We start from the raw sequence: 19,424 nt of genomic DNA, 5'->3' as shown, positions 1-19,424 counted from the left end.
AAATAAAAGTAATGCTGCTGAAAAAATAATTTTAAAAAATATTTTATTATTTTAATATTTTTATGATTAAATTTTATCAAATTTAATTTTAAATTATTTTTTAATATTTTATAATTAATATATTTAAAAAAATAATTTTTTTCAACAGCAATTTCGATAGTAATATCAAACTCTATATAAAAAAATTTAAAAATATTTACTATAAAGAATATAAAGAAAAGAAAATTATTTTATAGTATGAGAAATTATTAGTTGTACTTGAGAAGACAGCACAGAAAGCATAAAAATTAGATTCACCTTTCCTCTATTCCTCGTAGACGTTAAACCGAGTTTACGCACACCTAAAAGAAGGAATCTTTCTTTTCAATCCTATACACCCATATTACAAAATGTGTCAAACTTCCAATAACACATCCAAAAAAGTTCAATTTTCAAGAGTCAAACAAGAAACAGAAGCAGCCGACCTTGGAAATGTAGATGCATTAGAGAAATGATAAAGGTGGAAATATAACATTACATTCATACATAAAATATCAGACCAGTCTTTTTTTGACTCTACAGTTCTACTTTTGACTATATAATGAATTGGGAAGCAGTAAATCTGTAAAGCATTGATGTGGTGGACCGACCCATTTGTTTTCCCATGTGCAGAAAGCCTTTTGCAACTAAAAGATGAAAACAATCAACAAACACGTCTTAAAAGTCCTTGCACATCATCCACAGAATTTTTTTAAAGTAGTCACATAGCCCCTCAAGAACTAGAAGCAAAATAGTGTGTGTGTGTGTGTGTGTGTTCCGTATTCAATATGAATACAACTTGCACTAGTTGTTAGAGAAAGAAGATTTGAATGTTTCAACTCTTGAAAATGAGAATGAAAGAGATTGATTCTTGAAAGCAAGAAGACACGAAAGCCACTAGATATTTCAGTAAGCAAAAGACAGCTATTTGCGGGTTTGATAAAAAGTCCACGCAAAGCAAGGAGAAAGAGGACTCTGACTCTGAGGTATCAAATATCTAAGGAACTACTTCCTTAAATTGAACAATGGAGTGATGGACAATATATACCATATAGAGACATGAATAGAAAGATTAGCAAAATGCAAAGCATATGCAGCAAAAAATCTGAATTAGAAGTGTGAGTTGAAAAAACCAACACGTGGCACCAAACTCATTGTGTAATAGTAAACTATAGAAAGTAAAAGCGAGTCACAGGACATAGATCATGAGAAGATAGGAGCAATATGGCTTTGATAGAGACTGAAAACCATCAAGATTGTTTGAGATTAAGAAGATATGCAAGTTCTATAAAATTCTACTAATCATTTAGCTCTTAGTAACATGTCATTGACCTATAGAACACTAAATAAGCATGTCTTGAAACACAGTAAAACACAATAGAAGAAAACATCATAATAAGCACAAGTTTGTCAGGCAAATGACAAAAAAAAAGGATAACTTTTACACGCAAAATGGGAATAAAAAGGCAAGGATGTTGAAAGCTTAATTATTATCATAGTAATGTCTCAACACAATCTATATAGAAGAAAGTAACCATGATGACAGTCAATAATGATAATCCTTGTTTTCCCGAATAATACAGAACACAATTCTTATTACTTTGAACCAGAAGAGAAAAAGAAACTGCAATTTGCATCCAAAAAAAAAAAAATCCATCTAGCATCCTTCAAAGGATCACAAAACCAATAATGTTCTAAGAGTAAGAAATTACTAAGCAAATGAAAGCTGCTGCAATTTGAGGTAATGGTTTATATGCAGTTTGCAATCAATCAACACATATCACTCACAAGTCACAACCATGCAAATGCTCATCACATTTTGAAATGAAAGATGCAAAATGATATGTACTAAGAGTTGATAGTAGGCAGCACCTACATGGTATATACACAATCAAGAGCCGCCCAACTTACAATTATTTCAGGAGAGCATTAATGAGAAGATTAATTGTGGTAAAGCATGATTTTTGAAAATAAGTTGAACATAAAGCTGCCCCTTATTAGAGAAAGCCCAAGGAAAGAAGGCTAGGTGGCAGCATCATACAGCATTGAAAAGCGGTATAGAGAAGCCTAAAATAATCAATGGTTCTCAAAAGTAGTTGAGAGGTGCCACTGAATTAAGATTCAACTTACTGAAAAAGAAGAAAGCAGGGCGTTTGAAATTAGAAAAGCATTCAATGTGCTGAAGAGGAGGAAATCACAAGAAAGCTCAAATTAATTGAACCTAGTGGTGGCCGAGATACCCCAGCAAATCAAATTAAGTAATTAAAAAAAATTAATAATCCAGAAGACTAAAAGGCACTTAGTGGAAGCGAATTTTGTGGTGACCCTCCAGAGTTTGATTCTCAGAAGTAGGGTTCAGTAGTATTTCTCTTGCAAGCTAGCAGCTTTGTACAGTAAGACATAGTCCATTTTATTGTCTTTAGATTAACTTTTATATCAAAAACATTTTGTCTTTTTCATGAAAGCTGTTTAGAAGATTTAGATGGTGGTTACATGGTACTAGTGAGTGATATGCTAAATGGAATTTTCTCAGCATAAAATGTCCTAGAGGAAATTAAATGCTCATTGTCATCCTCTGGCACTGTAAAGAAGCCATGTCCATGGTCATAAAGGGTATCAAAAGGGTATTGGAATTAGAATTAAATTAAATTCTCATTACAAATTTAATTTGATTCTTTGATGTTTCAATTCTGGTTTGGTTCAATTCTTGATACTTACAATTTTGATTTAGGAAATTTTATTCTTTAATGTTTCAATTTTGGTTCGGTTTAGTTCTTGACATTTCAATTTGATTCAAATTTCGATTACCGAAACAATTTCATGTAATTGCTTTCATGGAAAATCATATATGAATTATCATTCAAACTTTAAATTAGTTGTTAATACACATATATGATATAATTTTTAGCAATTTCTTAATTATATAGTTTTTAACTAAAATTATTTTAAAAAGTAAAGTAATAAAAAGATAATATTAAGTCATATATATAATAATAATTTTCAATTTGACTTTAGTTTAATACATATTCAGTATACTTCCAGTACGATTCTTAGTTAATAACTAGAACTAAATCAAAACAGTAAAATAAATATAGTTCCATTTATTGACTGATATTTTCACATATAGAAATTGTTAGAAATGCTTGGAGAAATAAGCATATAATTGAGAGAAGAAAAGACTATTTGCACTCAAGAAAGAGATGGCCTAGCACACAGAACAGAAATGCAGTGAGATGGCAATATATCCAGCCATCGGAGAATGTTGGTATAGGTAATGCGGAAGTAGTCAAACAAGTAACATATCAGCTTGATGAAGAAGCACCAGTGCCTATGCCATTATTTAGAGGACCCATCACCAGAGCCAAAGCTAGAGAGCTGCAAGCATTGGTGTTGGAGCATTGTGAGCACAAGGGGGATCAAAATTGTCATGTTGGACTTTCTTGCATATTGTTGGAATCTAGGTGGATCGTTCTCACACAAGTTGGCATGGGAGACTTGACAAGTGGTGCCACATCAGCGTGACTTCGCCACATCAGCGTGACTTCGCCACAAGACCATTCGGCCAAGTGGATTGGAGGAGCTTCTTATGCTTATTTGGATTTGCCATGTGCTGACACCTTTTATTGGTCCCCACTACATTAAAAAAAGGTTGCTACCACCTAAAGTGTTGCTGCCACCTTATGGTCCCCACTACATAAAGGGCTGCCATAAAGCAAGTGGTCCCAAATGGTCCCCCCCCTATGGAGACGCCCCATCTGATGGATGAGCCTTGCATTTTTGTCTTTTTAGCCATGTTGGCACACTTTTAGGGTTTTAGAGATGCTATATATAACCCAAGATATTCAGATTGTATGGCAGCCTTCATTTTTTCTAGTTTAAGTGTGAGCATTAGGGAGAGAACTCCATTGCTGGAGCTTGAGTTAGTTCTATGTTTCTTCCATGTTTCTTGAAAGAACTTGGATTCTAGCAGCATGAACCCCTTGCTAGTCTTATTTTGATGATCAATATGCTTTAGCTTGTTACTATTTGTGTATTGACACTTGGGTTTTCAATCTGAAATTCTGCCTTGTTTGGATGATTAAAGATCTTGGTTCCAATATTTAGATGTTGTGTTTCTTGGCATCCTAGGAGTGCTCATCATTTTGGTATCAGAGCCTTGGCATCTAACAAGGTATTTATCCATTAAAACTTCTTTTTCTTTTCTGTTTGGTTAACTATAATAGTCAGCCATTGTAGAACCTTTAGATATCTATTAGTTTCATCATCTAGTACCTTGTTCTTTGTAGCCAAATCAAATCTGCATTTTAGGGTACTGATTTTTCTTCTTTTTTTTTGTTTGAACTCTTGCTGGCTGAAAATTGGTAGTCTTAATTTTAGTGTAGGATTTTGCTTAATCTTAGATTAAATCTCTTGTTCATCTTGTTTTCTTTGAGTTTGTCTGTAGGATTAGAGTTAATCAAGCTGAAACCTATCTTTGACACTAGCTATTTGCCTCTTGAGTTATATGATATCAAGTCTGAGTATGTTAAATTGGGTAATTAATGCTTGGGATGTGCCTGTGTGCTAGTGGGTAGAGCTTGATTTGGATTGCCAAAATACTTGAGTGGTATCGATTTGATTACGCAATTTTATCCTTTGCATCTTTAAAAAAAAAAAAAAAAAAAAAAAAAAAAAAGAAAAGGAGATTGGATTGTAAGCTGAGTTGTGTTGTGCTGAAAAAAAAAATTGACAAGCTGACATAAGTGATGAAATTGTGAATTGTGGAGTTAAACATAAAATTTGAGCCTGATAATCTACCAACAACTTTGGGTATTACTAGACACATCACATGCCATATTTGATGTGAAAATTCCCTTGTTGCCTATCGAACCAAAATTTGCGGCAAACTGATCAAATTGAGTTAACGCACCAAACCAACCTGAAAGCTCCGAAATTTTGCGGCTGATTATACTCCATCTCAAGAGCTTTTGTGTCAATTTTCGTGGTTTTGTGACATTATTTGCCTACCAAACCAAAATTTTGCAGACCTAGTCAAATTTCGTTCACCTAGTAAACTCATCCGAAACTCTGAAATTTTACCAAGAGTTAGTCGGTATTGGGATGCCTATGTCTACCAAATTTCAGATCAAAATATAATCGTTTGTGTGGTGAACCAAAATTGTTGCATATTTTTGGTTAATTGAGTGAACTGCTGGTATTTGTGCAAAGTTGGCTATGAAATTGAAAGTTTGAGCTTGATATCATTCTATTGGGTTGTCTCTCACACAGTTTTCAAAAATCATACCATTTAGTTCACATTTGCTTCTACTTTTGGTGTCTTCCATTTCTTTGGCTCTAGTGTCACACTTTCTGGTTATTGCTATTTCGTTTCTTCCAGTTTCGTTTGTTGATTGTTTTTTTTATAAAATTAGCAAGTATTTGTGCTTGTTCGTGAATTTTAGTTCCCAAAGGAACAAGGGAAGCAAACTGTTGAGTGGTAAAAGGCAAGAGTGTGTGAGTGCCAAAAGAGGGTAAGAGCCTGAAATTTGTGCGAAAACACTTGAGCTAAACACTTGAGAGGGTGAGCCATTTCTACTAACTTCGTTTTCTTGCAGCCAAATCATGTCTCAATTCCAAGAGACAGGTGGTAGTAGTGGAGGTAATGAAGAAAAAAGGGAGTTTCCTGATGATCGAATTTTTAAAGAATCCGTAGCACAAAGATTTGAAAGGATGAATTTGCAAATGAATGACTTCAGAGATGAATTGGATGTATTGAGGGGAATGAGAAATGAGATGACCAGATTTATGGAAGAGATGAGAAGGGACAGAGAAGATAGAAATAGGAGGAATGATGGGGAAGCAAATGTGGGAAATCAGAATAGAAATGAAGGTAGATTTCGGGCAGAACATAGGAATGAAGGGTATGAATAAGCTAAATGGAATGATGATGAGTATGATGAAGCTTATGACTATGGCAACTACCATTATGGTGGAAGAGGGCATAGACCACCTAGGGGTAGAGGGCCTAGGGGAAGAAGGGGTGGCAGAAATTTTAGGTTCGGTGATCATTGGGATAGAGATGGGAATGAGGAGAGAGTTGATGGGAATTTAGCTAGTATAAAAATGCAAATTCCACCTTTTCATGGGCAGGATAATCCAGAAGTTTATTTGGAGTGGGAGAGACAGGTGGAGTTGATTTTTGAGTGCCACCATTATTCTGAAGAAAAGAAAGTGAAGTTAGCAGCTGTAGAATTCAAAGAGTATGCAATTGTATGGTGGGATCAGTTGTTGAGTAGGAGGAGGAGAAATGGGCAACGAACCGTGGAGACATGGGACGAAATGAAGGGAATCTTGAGAAACAGGTTTGTGCCACCTTACTACCACAGAGTCGCTTCAAAGGTTACAAAAACTCACTCAAGGTACTAAAAGTGTCGAAGAATACTACAAGGCCATGGAGATAGCGTTGATTAGAGCTGATGTTGAGGAGGATCGGGAAGCTACAATGGTTCGCTTTTTAAATGGGTTAAATCCTGAAATTGCTAATATTGTGGAGCTGCAACCTTGTGTGGAGGTGGAGGATATGCTACAAATGGCACTTAAAGTGGAGAAGCAACTAAAAAGGAAAAATGTGGCTAGATATGCACCAGCCAACCATTCGGCTCCTAGGAGTAATTGGAAGTCAAATTGGTCTGCTCCTTTAAGGGTGGAGAAAGAAGTTCCCAAATTCAAGAAAGAAGAATGGAAAGGAAAGGAGAAAGTAGAGGAGAAGAACAAGGGAGTTCCTACTAGGACTAGAGAATTGAAGTGTTTTAAGTGTTTGGGAAATGGACATTATGCCTCACAATGTCCAAATAAAAGAGTGATGGTTGTTAGGGAAAATGGAGAGTTAGAAAGTGAAGAGGAAAGGGAGGAAGAATCTGATAATGTTGATGAGCATGAGGATGATTGCTACGATGAGGGAGATCAGCCACCTATGGATGGCAATATCCTTGTCACCATGCGCACACTTAGTGCACAAGTGAGTATGGAGTTTGGTGATGAAATGCAAAGGGAGAACATCTTCCATACTAGGTGCTTGGTGAATGACAAGTTGTGTAGTCTGATTGTAGATGGTGGGAGCTGTTGTAATGTGGCTAGTTCACTCTTGGTGGACAAGTTGGGTTTGCCTACTACTACACATCCAAAACCATATGGCTTGCAATAGTTAAATGATTGTGGGAAGTTGAGGGTTACAAAACAGGTGGTGGTGCCATTCACCATTGGCAAGTATAATGATGAGGTACTTTGTGATGTTGTACCTATGGTTGCTACGCATCTTTTGTTGGGCCGTCCATGGCAGTATGATAGAAGTGTTGTGCATGATGGTAGGAAGAACAGTACACGGTCACTAAGGAAGGTCGAACATACTCATTGCTTCCTATGACACCAGCTCAAGTGCATGAAGATCAAATAAGGATTCTTAGATCCATTGAAGAAAAGAAAGAAACTTGGAGAGAAAAACTTAGAGAGGTGAAATTTGGATGAGAGTGAAAAGAAAGAGAAGAGAGAAGAAAAGAGAGAAAAAGAGAAATAAAAGAAAAGAAAATGAGATCAAAAGATAAAAACGAAAGCTCGAGGCAAAAGGATAGTTGAGAGAAGATAATGAGTTTGTATGTGAATGAAATATAAGTTAGAGATGCTTTACATTCAGGAAGACCTCTTTGTATACTTATGTACAAGGAGGTTAATTTATGTGTTCTTGACCTTGATTCACATTTGCCTAGTGATGCTTTGTCTCTTATACAGAATATGAAGATGTCTTCCCAATGAGTTGCCACCAGATTGCCACCTATCAGAGGGATTGAGCACCAGATTGACTTGGTACTTGGAGCACAAATACCGAATAGACCAGCATACAGAACAAATCCTAAAGAAACAAAGGAGTTACAAAGGCAAGTGGAGGAGCTTATGGGCTATGTTAGTGAGAGCATGAGCCCATGTGCTGTACCTGTGTTGCTAGTGCCAAAGAAGGATGGGAGTTATCGCATGTGTGTGGATTGCAGAGCCATCAATAAAATCACTGTAAAGTATAGACACCCGATCCCTCGCCTTGATGATATGCTTGATGAGTTGCATGGTGCAAGTGTGTTTTCTAAGATAGATTTGAAAAGTGGTTACCACCAAATAAGAATGAAAATTGGTGATGAGTGGAAAACTGCTTTCAAAACTAAATATGGGTTGTATGAATGGATGGTGATGCCATTTGGGCTCACAAATGCTCCTAGCACTTTTATGCGTTTGATGAATCATGTGTTGAGGAATTTCATTGGAAAATTTGTTGTTGTGTATTTGATGACATTTTGATTTACAGCAGTAAAATAGACGAGCATTTGCATCACTTGAGACTTGTTTTTGATGTGTTGAGAAATGAGAAATTGTATGCGAATGCGAAAAAGTGTTCATTTTGCTTTGATAAGGTTGTTTTTCTTGGTTTTGTTGTAAGTAGTAAAGGTGTACAGGTTGATGAAGAGAAAATCAAAGCCATTAGAGATTAGCCAATTCCTAAGAATGTGTCTGAGGTTAGGAGTTTTCATGGATTGGCTAGTTTCTATAGGCGATTTGTGCCTAATTTTAGTACAATTGCTGCTCCTTTGAATGAATTGGTGAAAAAGAATGTTGCATTTGAGTGGAAAAAGAAACATGAACATGCATTTTCTGAACTTAAAGATAGATTGTGTTCTGCACCCTTGTTGAGTTTGCCAAATTTTGATAAGACTTTTGAAATTGAATGTGACGCAAGTGGTGTAGGAATTGGTGCGGTTCTCATGCAAGAGAAACAACCAATAGCATATTTTAGAGAGAAATTGCATGGAGCTGCCTTGAATTACTCTACTTATGATAAGGAGATGTATGCATTAGTTAGGGCCTTGGAAACTTGGCAACATTATTTGTGGCCTAAAGAGTTTGTCATACATTCGGATCATGAATCATTGAAGCATATTAAGAGTCAAAATAAGTTGAGTAGAAGGCATGCTAAATGGATTGAATTTTTAGAGTCATTTCCATATGTGATTAAATACAAGCAAGGAAAAGAGAATGTTGTAGCTGATGCACTTTCTAGGAGACATGCACTTTTGTCTACACTTAGATGCTAAATTGCTTGGTTTTGAGTTCATGAAAGAATTGTATGTTGATGATGCTGATTTTTGTAATGTATATGCTGCTTGTGAGAAAAGTGCATTTCAGAAATTTTATAGGCATGATGGATACTTGTTTAAGGAGAATAAATTGTGTGTGCCTAAATGCTCTATGCGGGACTTGCTTGTTTTGGAGTCACATAGTTGTGGTTTGATGGGACATTTTGGTGTTGCTAAGACTTTAAACATATTGCAAGAACACTTCTTTTGGCCACATATGAGGAAAGATGTTGATCGAATGTGTTCTAGGTGTGTTGAATGTAGGAAAGCAAAGTCTAGAGTAATGCCAAATGGTCTTTACACACCCTTGCCTGTTCCTAAGGAACCTTGGACTGATATTTCTATGGACTTTATTTTGGGTTTGCCTAGATCTAGGAGAGGTCATGATTCTATATTTGTGGTTGTTGATAGATTTTCTAAGATGGCACACTTCATACCGTGTCACAAAACAGATGATGCCACATACATAGCCAATTTGTTCTTTAAGGAGATAGTCAGGTTACATGGTATACCTAGGACTATAGTGAGTGATAGAGATGTTAAGTTCCTAAGTCACTTTTGGAGGGTGTTGTGGGGTAAGTTAGGTACTAAATTGTTGTTCTCAACTACTTGTCATCCCAGGTGATGGACAAGCAGTAGTGAATAGAAACTTAACTACTTTATTACGTGTGATGGTTAAACAAAACTTGAAATCTTGGGAAGATTGCATTCCTTTTGTTGAGTTTGCTTATATGAGTAGTGCATTCTTTTACCGGATTTTCACCATTTGATTGTGTATGGATTTAATCCATTGACACCATTGGACTTGTTGCCTTTACTGTTGATCATATTAATAGTCTTGATGGTAAAAGAAAGCGATTTGGTTAGGTAATTGCATGAGCAAGCTAGGTTACAAATTGAAAAGAAAAATGCACAATATGCTACTCATGCTAATAAAGGCCGAAAGCCTCTTGTGTTTGAACCAGGTGACTTTGTTTGGGTGCATTTAAGGAAAGAGCGGTTTCCAAACCTAAGAAGGTCAAAATTACAGCCAAGGTGTGATGGTCCATTCAAAGTGCTAGAAAGGATCAACAACAATGCATACAAGATTGATTTACCTGGTGAGTATGGTGTTAGCAATTCTTTTAACATTACTGATCTTTCCCCTTGCATTGATGCAGGACCAAATTCGAGGACGAATTCTTTCAAAGAAGGAGGGGATGATGAAGAAGCACCAGTGCCTATGCCATTATTTAGAGGACCCATCACCAGAGCCAAAGCTAGAGAGCTGCAAGCATTGGTGTTGGAGCATTGTGAGCACAAGGGGGATCAAAATTGCCATGTTGGACTTTCTTGCATATTGTTGGAATCTAGGTGGATCGTTCTCACACAAGTTGGCATGGGAGACTTGACAAGTGGTGCCACATCAGCGTGACTTCGCCACATCAGCATGACTTGGCACAAGACCATTCGGCCAAGTGGATTGGAGGAGCTTCTTATGCTTATTTGGATTTGCCATGTGCTGACACCTTTTATTGGTCCCCACTACATTAAAAAAAGGCTGCTACCACCTAAAGTGTTGCTGCCACCTTATGGTCCCCACTACATAAAGGGCTACCATAAAGCAAATGGTCCCAAATGGTCCCCCCCTATGGAGACGCCCCATCTAATGGATGAGCCTTGCATTTTTGTCTTTTTAGCCATGTTGGCACACTTTTAGGGTTTTGGCACACTTTTAGGGTTTTAGAGATGCTATATATAACCCAAGATATTCAGATTGTATGGCAGCCTTCATTTTTTCTAGTTTAAGTGTGAGCATTAGGGAGAGAACTCCATTGCTGGAGCTTGAGTTAGTTCTATGTTTCTTCCATGTTTCTTGAAAGAACTTGGATTCTAGCAGCATGAACCCCTTGCTAGTCTTATTTTGATGATCAATATGCTTTAGCTTGTTACTATTTGTGTATTGACACTTGGGTTTTCAATATGAAATTCTGCCTTGTTTGTATGATTAAAGATCTTGGTTCCAATATTTAGATGTTGTGTTTCTTGGCATCCTAGGAGTGCTCATCACAGCTGCTGCAGCCCACCAATGCATCAGACTACCACTTCACATCCAAAAGGCAAATGCAAGTTTGAAACAACATAATTCAGTGGCATCAAGGCACAGCATAAGCAAAGAAGGAGCTCATAAAGTAGTAAAATCAAAATACATCTATTCAAAGTTCAAGTCTCTATCTCAAAAATGGTAAAAAAATTCACAAAGACAGTTGAAACTACAGACAAGTAATTAGGAAAAGCAAATACCTAAACAAGTTCAATATGTGCCATGGGTGCATTGTCCCCTTGCCTTGGCAGAGTTCTGATAATTCTGGTATATCCACCATTTCTATCGCCGTACCTATCTGGGATCTCCGCGAACAATGCATGGACGATTTGCTTTTGATAGATGAAGCCCAGCGCCTGTCTCCTCTTGTGGAGAGAACCATCCGTAGCCAAAGTAATCATTTTGTCAACATAATTTCTCATGGCGCTCGCACGAGCGCTAGTGGTTTTGATCCGCCCATGTTTAAGGAGCTGAGTAGTGACGCCTCTGAGAAGTGCCCGGCGCTGGTCTGGAGGCCGATTGAGTTTTGGAACTCGTCTTCCATGTCTCATTGCGAAAAATCGATACCCATTATCAACAGAAGGGAACCCATTTTCATAACTGGTACAGTCTACTCATAGGGACAATCCAATAATGAAGAGCGGAGAAGACAAAATGGAAATCCACAAAAAAAAAAAGGAATTTAATAAGAGGGAAATGGAAAAATCACCAGAGAAACCAATGGAGAGGAGAGGGTTTAGAGGAGAAAGGCCCGTGAAAGTGCGGAGAAGGAGGGGCTGTTGGTGGCGGGAGAGGCTGAGAGCACTGGAACGTGGCGGTGGAAATCGCACAGCAGCTATGACTGAAGAAGAAGAAGAAGAAGAAGGGAGTGCGGATATTAGAGAAGCCATGCTCCATCATTTTTGCTTCCAATGCTTCTGCTACCAGTATTATCAAAAGTTGTACATAGTAGGCTGTGGAGGGTCGGATGAATCGATAGATAAGATTGAAGAACATAAGTAGAAGCAGAGAGCAATTGCTTTTGCTTGCTTCCCTCCGTCAATTTGGGCTGCCTTTTGTAGCCCAGCAGTTTATGGCAATTGCCAGCCTGCCCATCAGAATATTCTTCATATAGCCCTTTTCCCTTCAAAATTTTCAGAATAAAAAATTAAAAAAAATTTAACAGATGAATATTTAATTTAATTTATATTAATTTTTTAATAAAATAATTTTGTTTAGTTTGTGCAACTTAAAATCCCAAATTATTTTCTGTGAATACTTTTTATAGACATATATTTGTTTGCAAATTCAGGGATATTATTGACATTTCATTATATTTTATAAAAATATAATGATTTTATTTATTTTCACATGCTTTAGTTTTAAAGCCACAATTCTCATAAAATTATTATTATTATTATTATTACTAAAAAAAAATACATTTTTAGATGATGAATTCACATAAAAATAGCATAATTTTATAAAAATTCAATTTATTTAATAAATTTTTTATTAAATACCTAAAGCATTTCACTTTATTTAAATTATATATATTTATTTATAAATAAAGACAAAATATAAAGATAAATATGTAATTATTTTAAACAATAAAATTTAAATGAATTGTATCATTCAAACAAAATATATTTTTACAAAATTATTTGAATTAAAATTTTTAATATAATTAAGTTGAATTTTATAAAAAAAAAAAAATCATTTCAAACATGGTGAAGCTAAAATTGTTTTACGATTCTATAGTATGAACCGGCTCGAAGCCACCCATCTCATTTGATTTTGGTTCTTTCTCTCCCTGATTAGAATTAAGGGTCCAATCTGATTTGAATCATAAATTTAAAAAAATCAATAATTTTATTTTCAAAATATTTAAAAATTGACAAAACCCTTAATTAACATAAGTACTATGATTAAAAAAAGAAAATTAACATATATGAAGAAAATATACATAAATAGAAATAAAATTAATATAATTAATATTGCCAGAAAAAGGAAATTAATATAATAACATAAATAAAGAAAATTAATAGAATTATAACTTGGAATGAGTGCAATTAATATAATAACATAGTATAGCAATTAATATAATAACAAAGTATAAAAAGTTAACATACATTCTTAAAAAAATCAACATACCTTAATTTGGCTTAAAATTTTCTTTCATTGCATATTCTAATTAATTGTTTATCCATATTAACTATTTTAATAATTATTATCTATTTTATTAAGTGGCAGTTATTTTACTAGTGATTAATTATTAAATATTAATTATTAATAATTAATTATTTATATAATAATTTAAAATAAAAATATTCAATAAAAATAACTATTTAAACATAAAATATAATAGTATTACTTTTTAATTTAATTTCTAAAAATTAAGAGATTACTTTTCACAAAATATTAATATAAATATTATGTTATTAATTATTATAAATAAAAAAATATAATATTTTAATTATAATTAAAATATTAAATGTTACGCTTTCAAACAAAGCCTTAGAATATGTTAGGATAAAAAGTAAAGTTAGGTTTTGTTTAAGATTGTAATTTAAAAGTTAAAATTATTTTATGAAAAACATTATTTTAGGTAATATTAAAAAGAAATTTTTAAAAAATATATATATAGTTATTTAAAGTTTTATAATTAAAATATAATAAATTTAATTTTAAACCTTTAATTAGTATATATTTAAATATATATTTTTTCAGCAACAGTTACAAAAAAGAACGAGTTTAAGTGCAGATGCATACGAGCTAGTGGGTAATATGTGCAGAGCATAGAAGAGTTGGAGAAGAGGATGAGGCATTGAAAGTGACCAAGAGTTAGTTACCCAACTGTGAATAGAGAGGAAAGAAAAGAAGGATCCAGGGTCCTACCAACCTTTGAAACAGCAAATGGGGGTGGAGGAGATTCACACACAACGCTCTTCCACTGTCCACTCTGATTCCAAGAAAGACTGCGACAGCCAGATAGAAAGGGCAAGAAAAATAGAAACTTTTTTGGATAGGAATAAGCCTACTGTAATATTAGATACTATATATTTATATATCTGTATACACTGATGGCAAAGGATAATAATAATTTTACTATTTTAGAAGATAGGGTACGATGTTGGCGAGTGTGAGAGAGAAAAAAAATTAGAGCAAGGAGAGGGGCTGGGCTGGGGGGAGGGGAGGGGGTTTGAACTTGAAGAGGGCACGATAAAAGCACCTAAAAGAATGTGTCTGGCTGCCAGCAGGACAGCCATACTAGTACAACAACAACAACATCAACTGCTACTGCTACTGCTACTGCTACTGCTACCGGAGTCACTGCCCGTTATAGTCTTTCCACTGCTTCCATCAGGTTTAACGTTCAGTCACTTTCACATCAACCAACATCATGGGCAACTGCGGCACTAGAGAGGAATCTGCTGTTGTCTCCAATGCTCAAGGTCTGTTCAGATCTGGGGCTTTCCCCCCAATTTATGTGCCTCAAACTGACTCGCTTGTGAAAAATTTCATGCCTTATTTTGAATTTTGTGATGTGGATTTTTCGAAAGGTTTTGAGTTGAATTATGGGTTTGATTTGGATTTAGAAAAGTTTTTGGATTTATGGGTGTGGATTTTTTTCTTCCTCTTGGGTGGACAGTTCAACAGCAGCTACACCATATGTTATCTTCCTCTTCTGTGGGTGTTAAAAATGGTCCCTCTGAGAAGAAGCACAGTCAGCCTGTATCAGATCTGAATGATCCTTCTTCTACCCCTCGAAACTTTGAGGATTCCAGGAAGAATGCTGTCCTTTATACCCATGTTATTGCCTTCAGTTTATATGAACTGGAAACTATAACTAAGAGCTTCCGCTCGGATTACATCCTTGGCGAAGGTGGATTTGGGACAGTGTATAAAGGCTACATTGATGAGAATGTCAGAGTTGGCCTCAAATCTCTGCCAGTTGCTGTCAAGGTTCTCAACAGGGAGGGTCTTCAGGGCCACCGCGAATGGCTTGTATGTACTTTCTTTTTTAGCGTTTAGTCTTTGTTCAATAATACTCTCTCCTTCTGACTTATGAATCTGGGTACTACTTCAGACGGAAGTCAACTTTTTGGGGCAGCTTAGGCATCCTAATCTTGTGAAGTTGATTGGATACTGTTGCGAGGATGATCATAGATTACTTGTTTATGAGTTCATGTTCCGAGGAAGTCTTGAGAATCACCTCTTTCGAAGTAGGCATTTTTTGCCTTTCACCCCTCTTAATATTTGCTCATCTTTCATTTTATTTTATTATTATCAATTACTGTTCTTTAATGCTGCTCTCCCTCCCCCTCTCCTAATTTTGGATAAAAATATGCATTTATTTGAGGTATATAACAAAATGTAATATGGAACTTCCCTGATTTCCTCGCTATGCATTTATTTGAGGTATATAACAAAATGTAATACAGAACTTCCCTGATTTCCTCGCTAGATCAAAGTACAGGCTTCTTACTGCTGAAAAATGTGTCTTTTGCATTTACTTCATTTCTTTGACATGATGTGGAATAATTGTGAGCCAAACTTCATGCAATGATAACACCTGTCCAAGATTTTGTCTCCTTTTGTAATGAATAAGACATCTTGCTTCGCTCACCATAATGTTTTTTAATTGCAGAAAGATGAGCACTTTTTTTTATTTTTTTTATTTTATCTGTATGCCAAATACATGATGTGGCTTTGTACCTTTTTGTGCAGTGCTAATATTACTACAAGTGTTATTTACAGTACCCTCACAATTTTTTATTTTTAATTTATGTTGTCTAAAAAAATTTTAGTTTCCTTCTATTGCAAACTCTCATGTGCTTAAATTTGTTTCACGACTAGGATATAAATCATAATAAACCACTATAAACCAAAAAAAAAAAAGGGAAGAAGAAGCTAGTTCTGATTCCATTTTACTGGCTAGTGTTAGTTCTTTTCATGAGCCCTATCCCTTCTGTGTGTTTTTTGTATTAATGTTGGTTCTTTTGCTATCTTTCATGCATTTGTTTCTTTTCTCCCCTTCACAGATTTCTTTGTCAGCAATCGATCTGTGGGAGATGTAATTCTTATTTTTTTACTATACTATATAACTATCTCTCTGAACATACTTATGTAATGGAATTGCTTAAAAACAAAAAAGAGTGCTACTTGTCATTGCAATTAATGAAGAGGTTGACCTGCACATGAAAGCATTCTCATTTCTTGCCTTTCAAAAATATTGATTAGTGTTGAGTGAACCAAGACGTTAGTCTAATTCATATATAACTGAAACACAAATTGATGCTAAGGCCAAAAAGCTAAAATTGAGTGACAAAATAAATAATAAAAAGAGAGCCATTTTAGATTCACCAAATTCAAAAGCATTAATTAGACATGTAAGCACAAGCATTGATTGAACCTTTGTTAAGGACCTCTTTTGTCACTCATCAGTTTCCTTGTCACTGTTCATCTGTGTGGTAAAAATGGATTACCTTTTTATTATCCTTTTCTAATGATTATATTGTCAATCATTGCATGTGACTGAATTCTATATTCAAAATCATCACTTGGTTTTACCAGGAAAAAATTTTTGTGTGAATCACCCATGCCTACTTACTAAGCTATCTCGTAGGTAGAAGATGAATTACATGTTGAAAATCATTTGTCACAATGAAGGTGAATTGAACACTCGTGCCAATCAAAATTTATTTTTTAATTCTGGTGACAATGTTATCTAAGTGTTTAATATCATACATAATATCTATAATGTTAATGTTTTTGTTAACTTGAATTGATATGGACATTCATGAGGCTTTCAGAAGCAACTGTTCCATTGCCTTGGGCCACAAGAATGATGATTGCTCTTGGAGCTGCCAAAGGGCTTGCCTTTCTTCACAATGCTGAAAGGCCAGTTATATATCGGGACTTCAAAACATCTAATATATTATTGGACTCTGTATGTAATGTTTCTTATAATTCCATTATGTGAGAATTTTTATTGTGAGTTTTTGTTGGACTTTCCTTTACTGACACTAATTCCCTATGTATTCACAGGATTATACTGCCAAGCTATCTGATTTTGGGCTTGCAAAAGCTGGGCCACAAGGTGATGAGACTCATGTGTCAACTCGAGTGATGGGTACTTATGGTTATGCTGCCCCTGAATATGTGATGACTGGTAAGTCTTCCGCTATCTTTGAAACGCTTGACTTAGCCTCATTCTATGGTTTTATAAGAAGATAAAAATATCTTTTCATTGAAGGCTTAACTAATTGGATTTTATTTGGATGCGTTCCACATATATATGGGGAAATGGCATTAGTTCTACAAGTTACTTGACAGCAACATGATAAGGATTTGGGACTCCTGTTGGGTTTTGTTTGATATCAGTGCTGGTTGAAAAGCCAGCAGTTCCTTTCTTCTTTCGCTGAAAAGCCGTGGGAAATTTGAACATTAAGCTAAAATGAAAGAAACATAATCAATTGCCAAACACATAACAATGTAATATGGCTAAGTCTAATGACAATTCTCAATGCTTAGCCCTGCAAAATATTTGGTGCAAGCTCAAAAATCCCTAATAATGAGGCTTGGCTCTGCAGACAATGAATTAGAATGAAAGATTGAAATACAAAACACAATCAGTCATCAAACATGCAACAATTATTCTTGATGCTTGGTTCTGCAAAATGATTGTTGCACACTCAAAATACTTGATAATGATGCCAATAATAGCAATAAATGCAGAGGATAATATTATAACAATGATTTTGAAAGGAAATCTTATTTTGGGTTAGGTAAGGATAACAAAGATTTTCAGACTTTGGTTTATTCACTAATGGACAAAGGGGAGAACTAGTATTTGTTTACCACATAATGTTTGGAGGAAAAGCCAATGTACTCCTATTCTTGGTGGGAACCAATGATGTATGGAATCTTTGAAGGTATTGCAATTCCCAACTCTACTGCCTTCTTAATGCTGGAAAGTGATGTGAACTTGCCCTATTAGCAGATGCTTTCTTGCTCTGCTATTTGAAGTTGTGAAATAATTTCTCGTGTGATCTGCTTTTTGTCTCTTTTATGGTTTCATTAATGAAGATACAATTATTTCTCTAATTATTTATAGGTCTAATTTTCATATCTAATATACTGCATGGTTCCATTTGTTGTCTGTATATGTGCATGCACGTGTAAGGTTACTGTCCTGAATGAGATTTATATGATTTGCAGGTCACTTGACTGCAAGAAGTGATGTGTACAGCTTTGGAGTTGTTCTTCTAGAGCTATTAACAGGAAGGAAGTCTGTTGACAAGACAAGGCCTAGCAAGGAGCAAAGCTTAGTAGATTGGGCCCGTCCAAAATTGAATGATAAGAGAAAATTGCTGCAAATAATTGACCCTAGATTGGAGAACCAGTACTCTGTAAGGGCAGCACAGAAAGCCTGCAGTTTGGCATATTATTGTTTGAGCCTGAATCCCAAGGCAAGACCCTTGATGAGTGATGTAGTTGAAACTTTGGAACCTCTACAGTGCAATAACGATGGCTCTACTGAAGTCTTATCGACCCCAACCCTAGCAGGTGGTGCCGGTGCATTTACAATGGGGAATGTCTCTGATTATCGAATGCATCGTAGATTTTCCAACAATGTTGGTCCTGGTTCAAGTTGTCGGTCACCTAATCCTAATTGCTCCCCAGGTGGTCCTGCTGCATGTAGGGTTAGATGAGCAATGTCACCACTACGTACTTGGTGCACTTTTTCTCCACCAACTGTCTTTGGGAATGACAAACCTGATTGTTAAAGCATGAGTGGATTTGCTTCTTGGTATTTCCTGTACATTCTGTCATCTTGATCCCCTCCCGGCTGTTAACTGATGCTGTCTGACTTTGTGCGTGAATTACTGTTCTAGTGAAGTTTTTCTTTATCAATGGAAATTGCCAAATGAAACTAGTTTTTCTTGTCCAAAAAGGGAAAGGACAAAAGGAGATATAGAAACAGTTTTTCTTGTCCAAGAAATGGCCTACATTCTATCTGCTACTCAGTACTAACAGTAATGGATGTAGGTGAAAATATTCATGTTGCAAATTTAAGAATCCTTCCTGATCTAGCCAGTCTTTCCAATTTCCTTGCCGCAATCCCATTTAACAACCATGAATCTTTGCCTTGTGGGTTGCTGGTTCTTGATTATTGGGTTTAGAAT

General features: G+C 35.5%; 2 protein-coding genes across 3 annotated transcripts; one reads left to right on the top strand and one right to left on the bottom strand.

The window, feature by feature from the left end:
* Positions 1-211: 211 nt before the first annotated feature.
* Positions 212-12,270, bottom strand: LOC110668685 (50S ribosomal protein L17, chloroplastic-like). Of its 2 annotated transcripts, none has more exons than XM_058144226.1 (3): positions 11,966-12,269; positions 11,457-11,866; positions 212-665 (listed from the first exon to the last, which is right to left on the bottom strand). In XM_058144226.1, the coding sequence occupies exons 1-2, from the start codon at positions 12,144-12,146 to the stop codon at positions 11,457-11,459; spliced, it is 591 nt and encodes a 196-aa protein (XP_058000209.1). In that variant the 5' UTR covers positions 12,147-12,269; the 3' UTR covers positions 212-665. The 2 variants fall into 2 exon arrangements, with proteins under 2 accessions (XP_058000209.1, XP_058000210.1); XM_058144227.1 differs by lacking the exon at positions 212-665 and adding an exon at positions 11,144-11,257 and having other exon boundaries at positions 11,966-12,270.
* Positions 12,271-14,100: 1,830 nt separating this feature from the next.
* LOC110668730 (probable serine/threonine-protein kinase PBL8) lies at positions 14,101-19,152 on the top strand. The gene is made up of 6 exons (XM_058144224.1): positions 14,101-14,687; positions 14,885-15,240; positions 15,323-15,458; positions 17,049-17,185; positions 17,284-17,407; positions 18,457-19,152. The coding sequence occupies exons 1-6, from the start codon at positions 14,636-14,638 to the stop codon at positions 18,948-18,950; spliced, it is 1,299 nt and encodes a 432-aa protein (XP_058000207.1). The 5' UTR covers positions 14,101-14,635; the 3' UTR covers positions 18,951-19,152.
* The last annotated feature ends 272 nt before the right edge of the window (positions 19,153-19,424 follow it).

This window comes from Hevea brasiliensis, chromosome 3 (genome assembly GCF_030052815.1).
Source record: "Hevea brasiliensis isolate MT/VB/25A 57/8 chromosome 3, ASM3005281v1, whole genome shotgun sequence".
In the NCBI taxonomy this organism is placed as follows: domain Eukaryota; kingdom Viridiplantae; phylum Streptophyta; class Magnoliopsida; order Malpighiales; family Euphorbiaceae; genus Hevea; species Hevea brasiliensis.
The sequence above is the reverse complement of the archived record's forward strand: the minus strand, read 5'-3'. Positions and strand labels throughout refer to the sequence as shown.

Excerpts from the sequence above, each read along its gene's own strand:
- LOC110668685 (XM_058144227.1), bottom strand. The coding sequence starts at position 12,146 with ATGGCTTCTCTAATATCCGCACTCCCTTCTTCTTCTTCTTCTTCTTCA. Across the intron at positions 11,867-11,965 it reads CCTCTCCATTGGTTTCTCTG|ACTGTACCAGTTATGAAAAT; the intron begins GTGATTTTTCCA and ends CCCTATGAGTAG.
- LOC110668730 (XM_058144224.1), top strand. The coding sequence starts at position 14,636 with ATGGGCAACTGCGGCACTAGAGAGGAATCTGCTGTTGTCTCCAATGCT. Across the intron at positions 15,459-17,048 it reads TGAGAATCACCTCTTTCGAA|AAGCAACTGTTCCATTGCCT; the intron begins GTAGGCATTTTT and ends TGAGGCTTTCAG. Across the intron at positions 17,186-17,283 it reads CTAATATATTATTGGACTCT|GATTATACTGCCAAGCTATC; the intron begins GTATGTAATGTT and ends ATGTATTCACAG.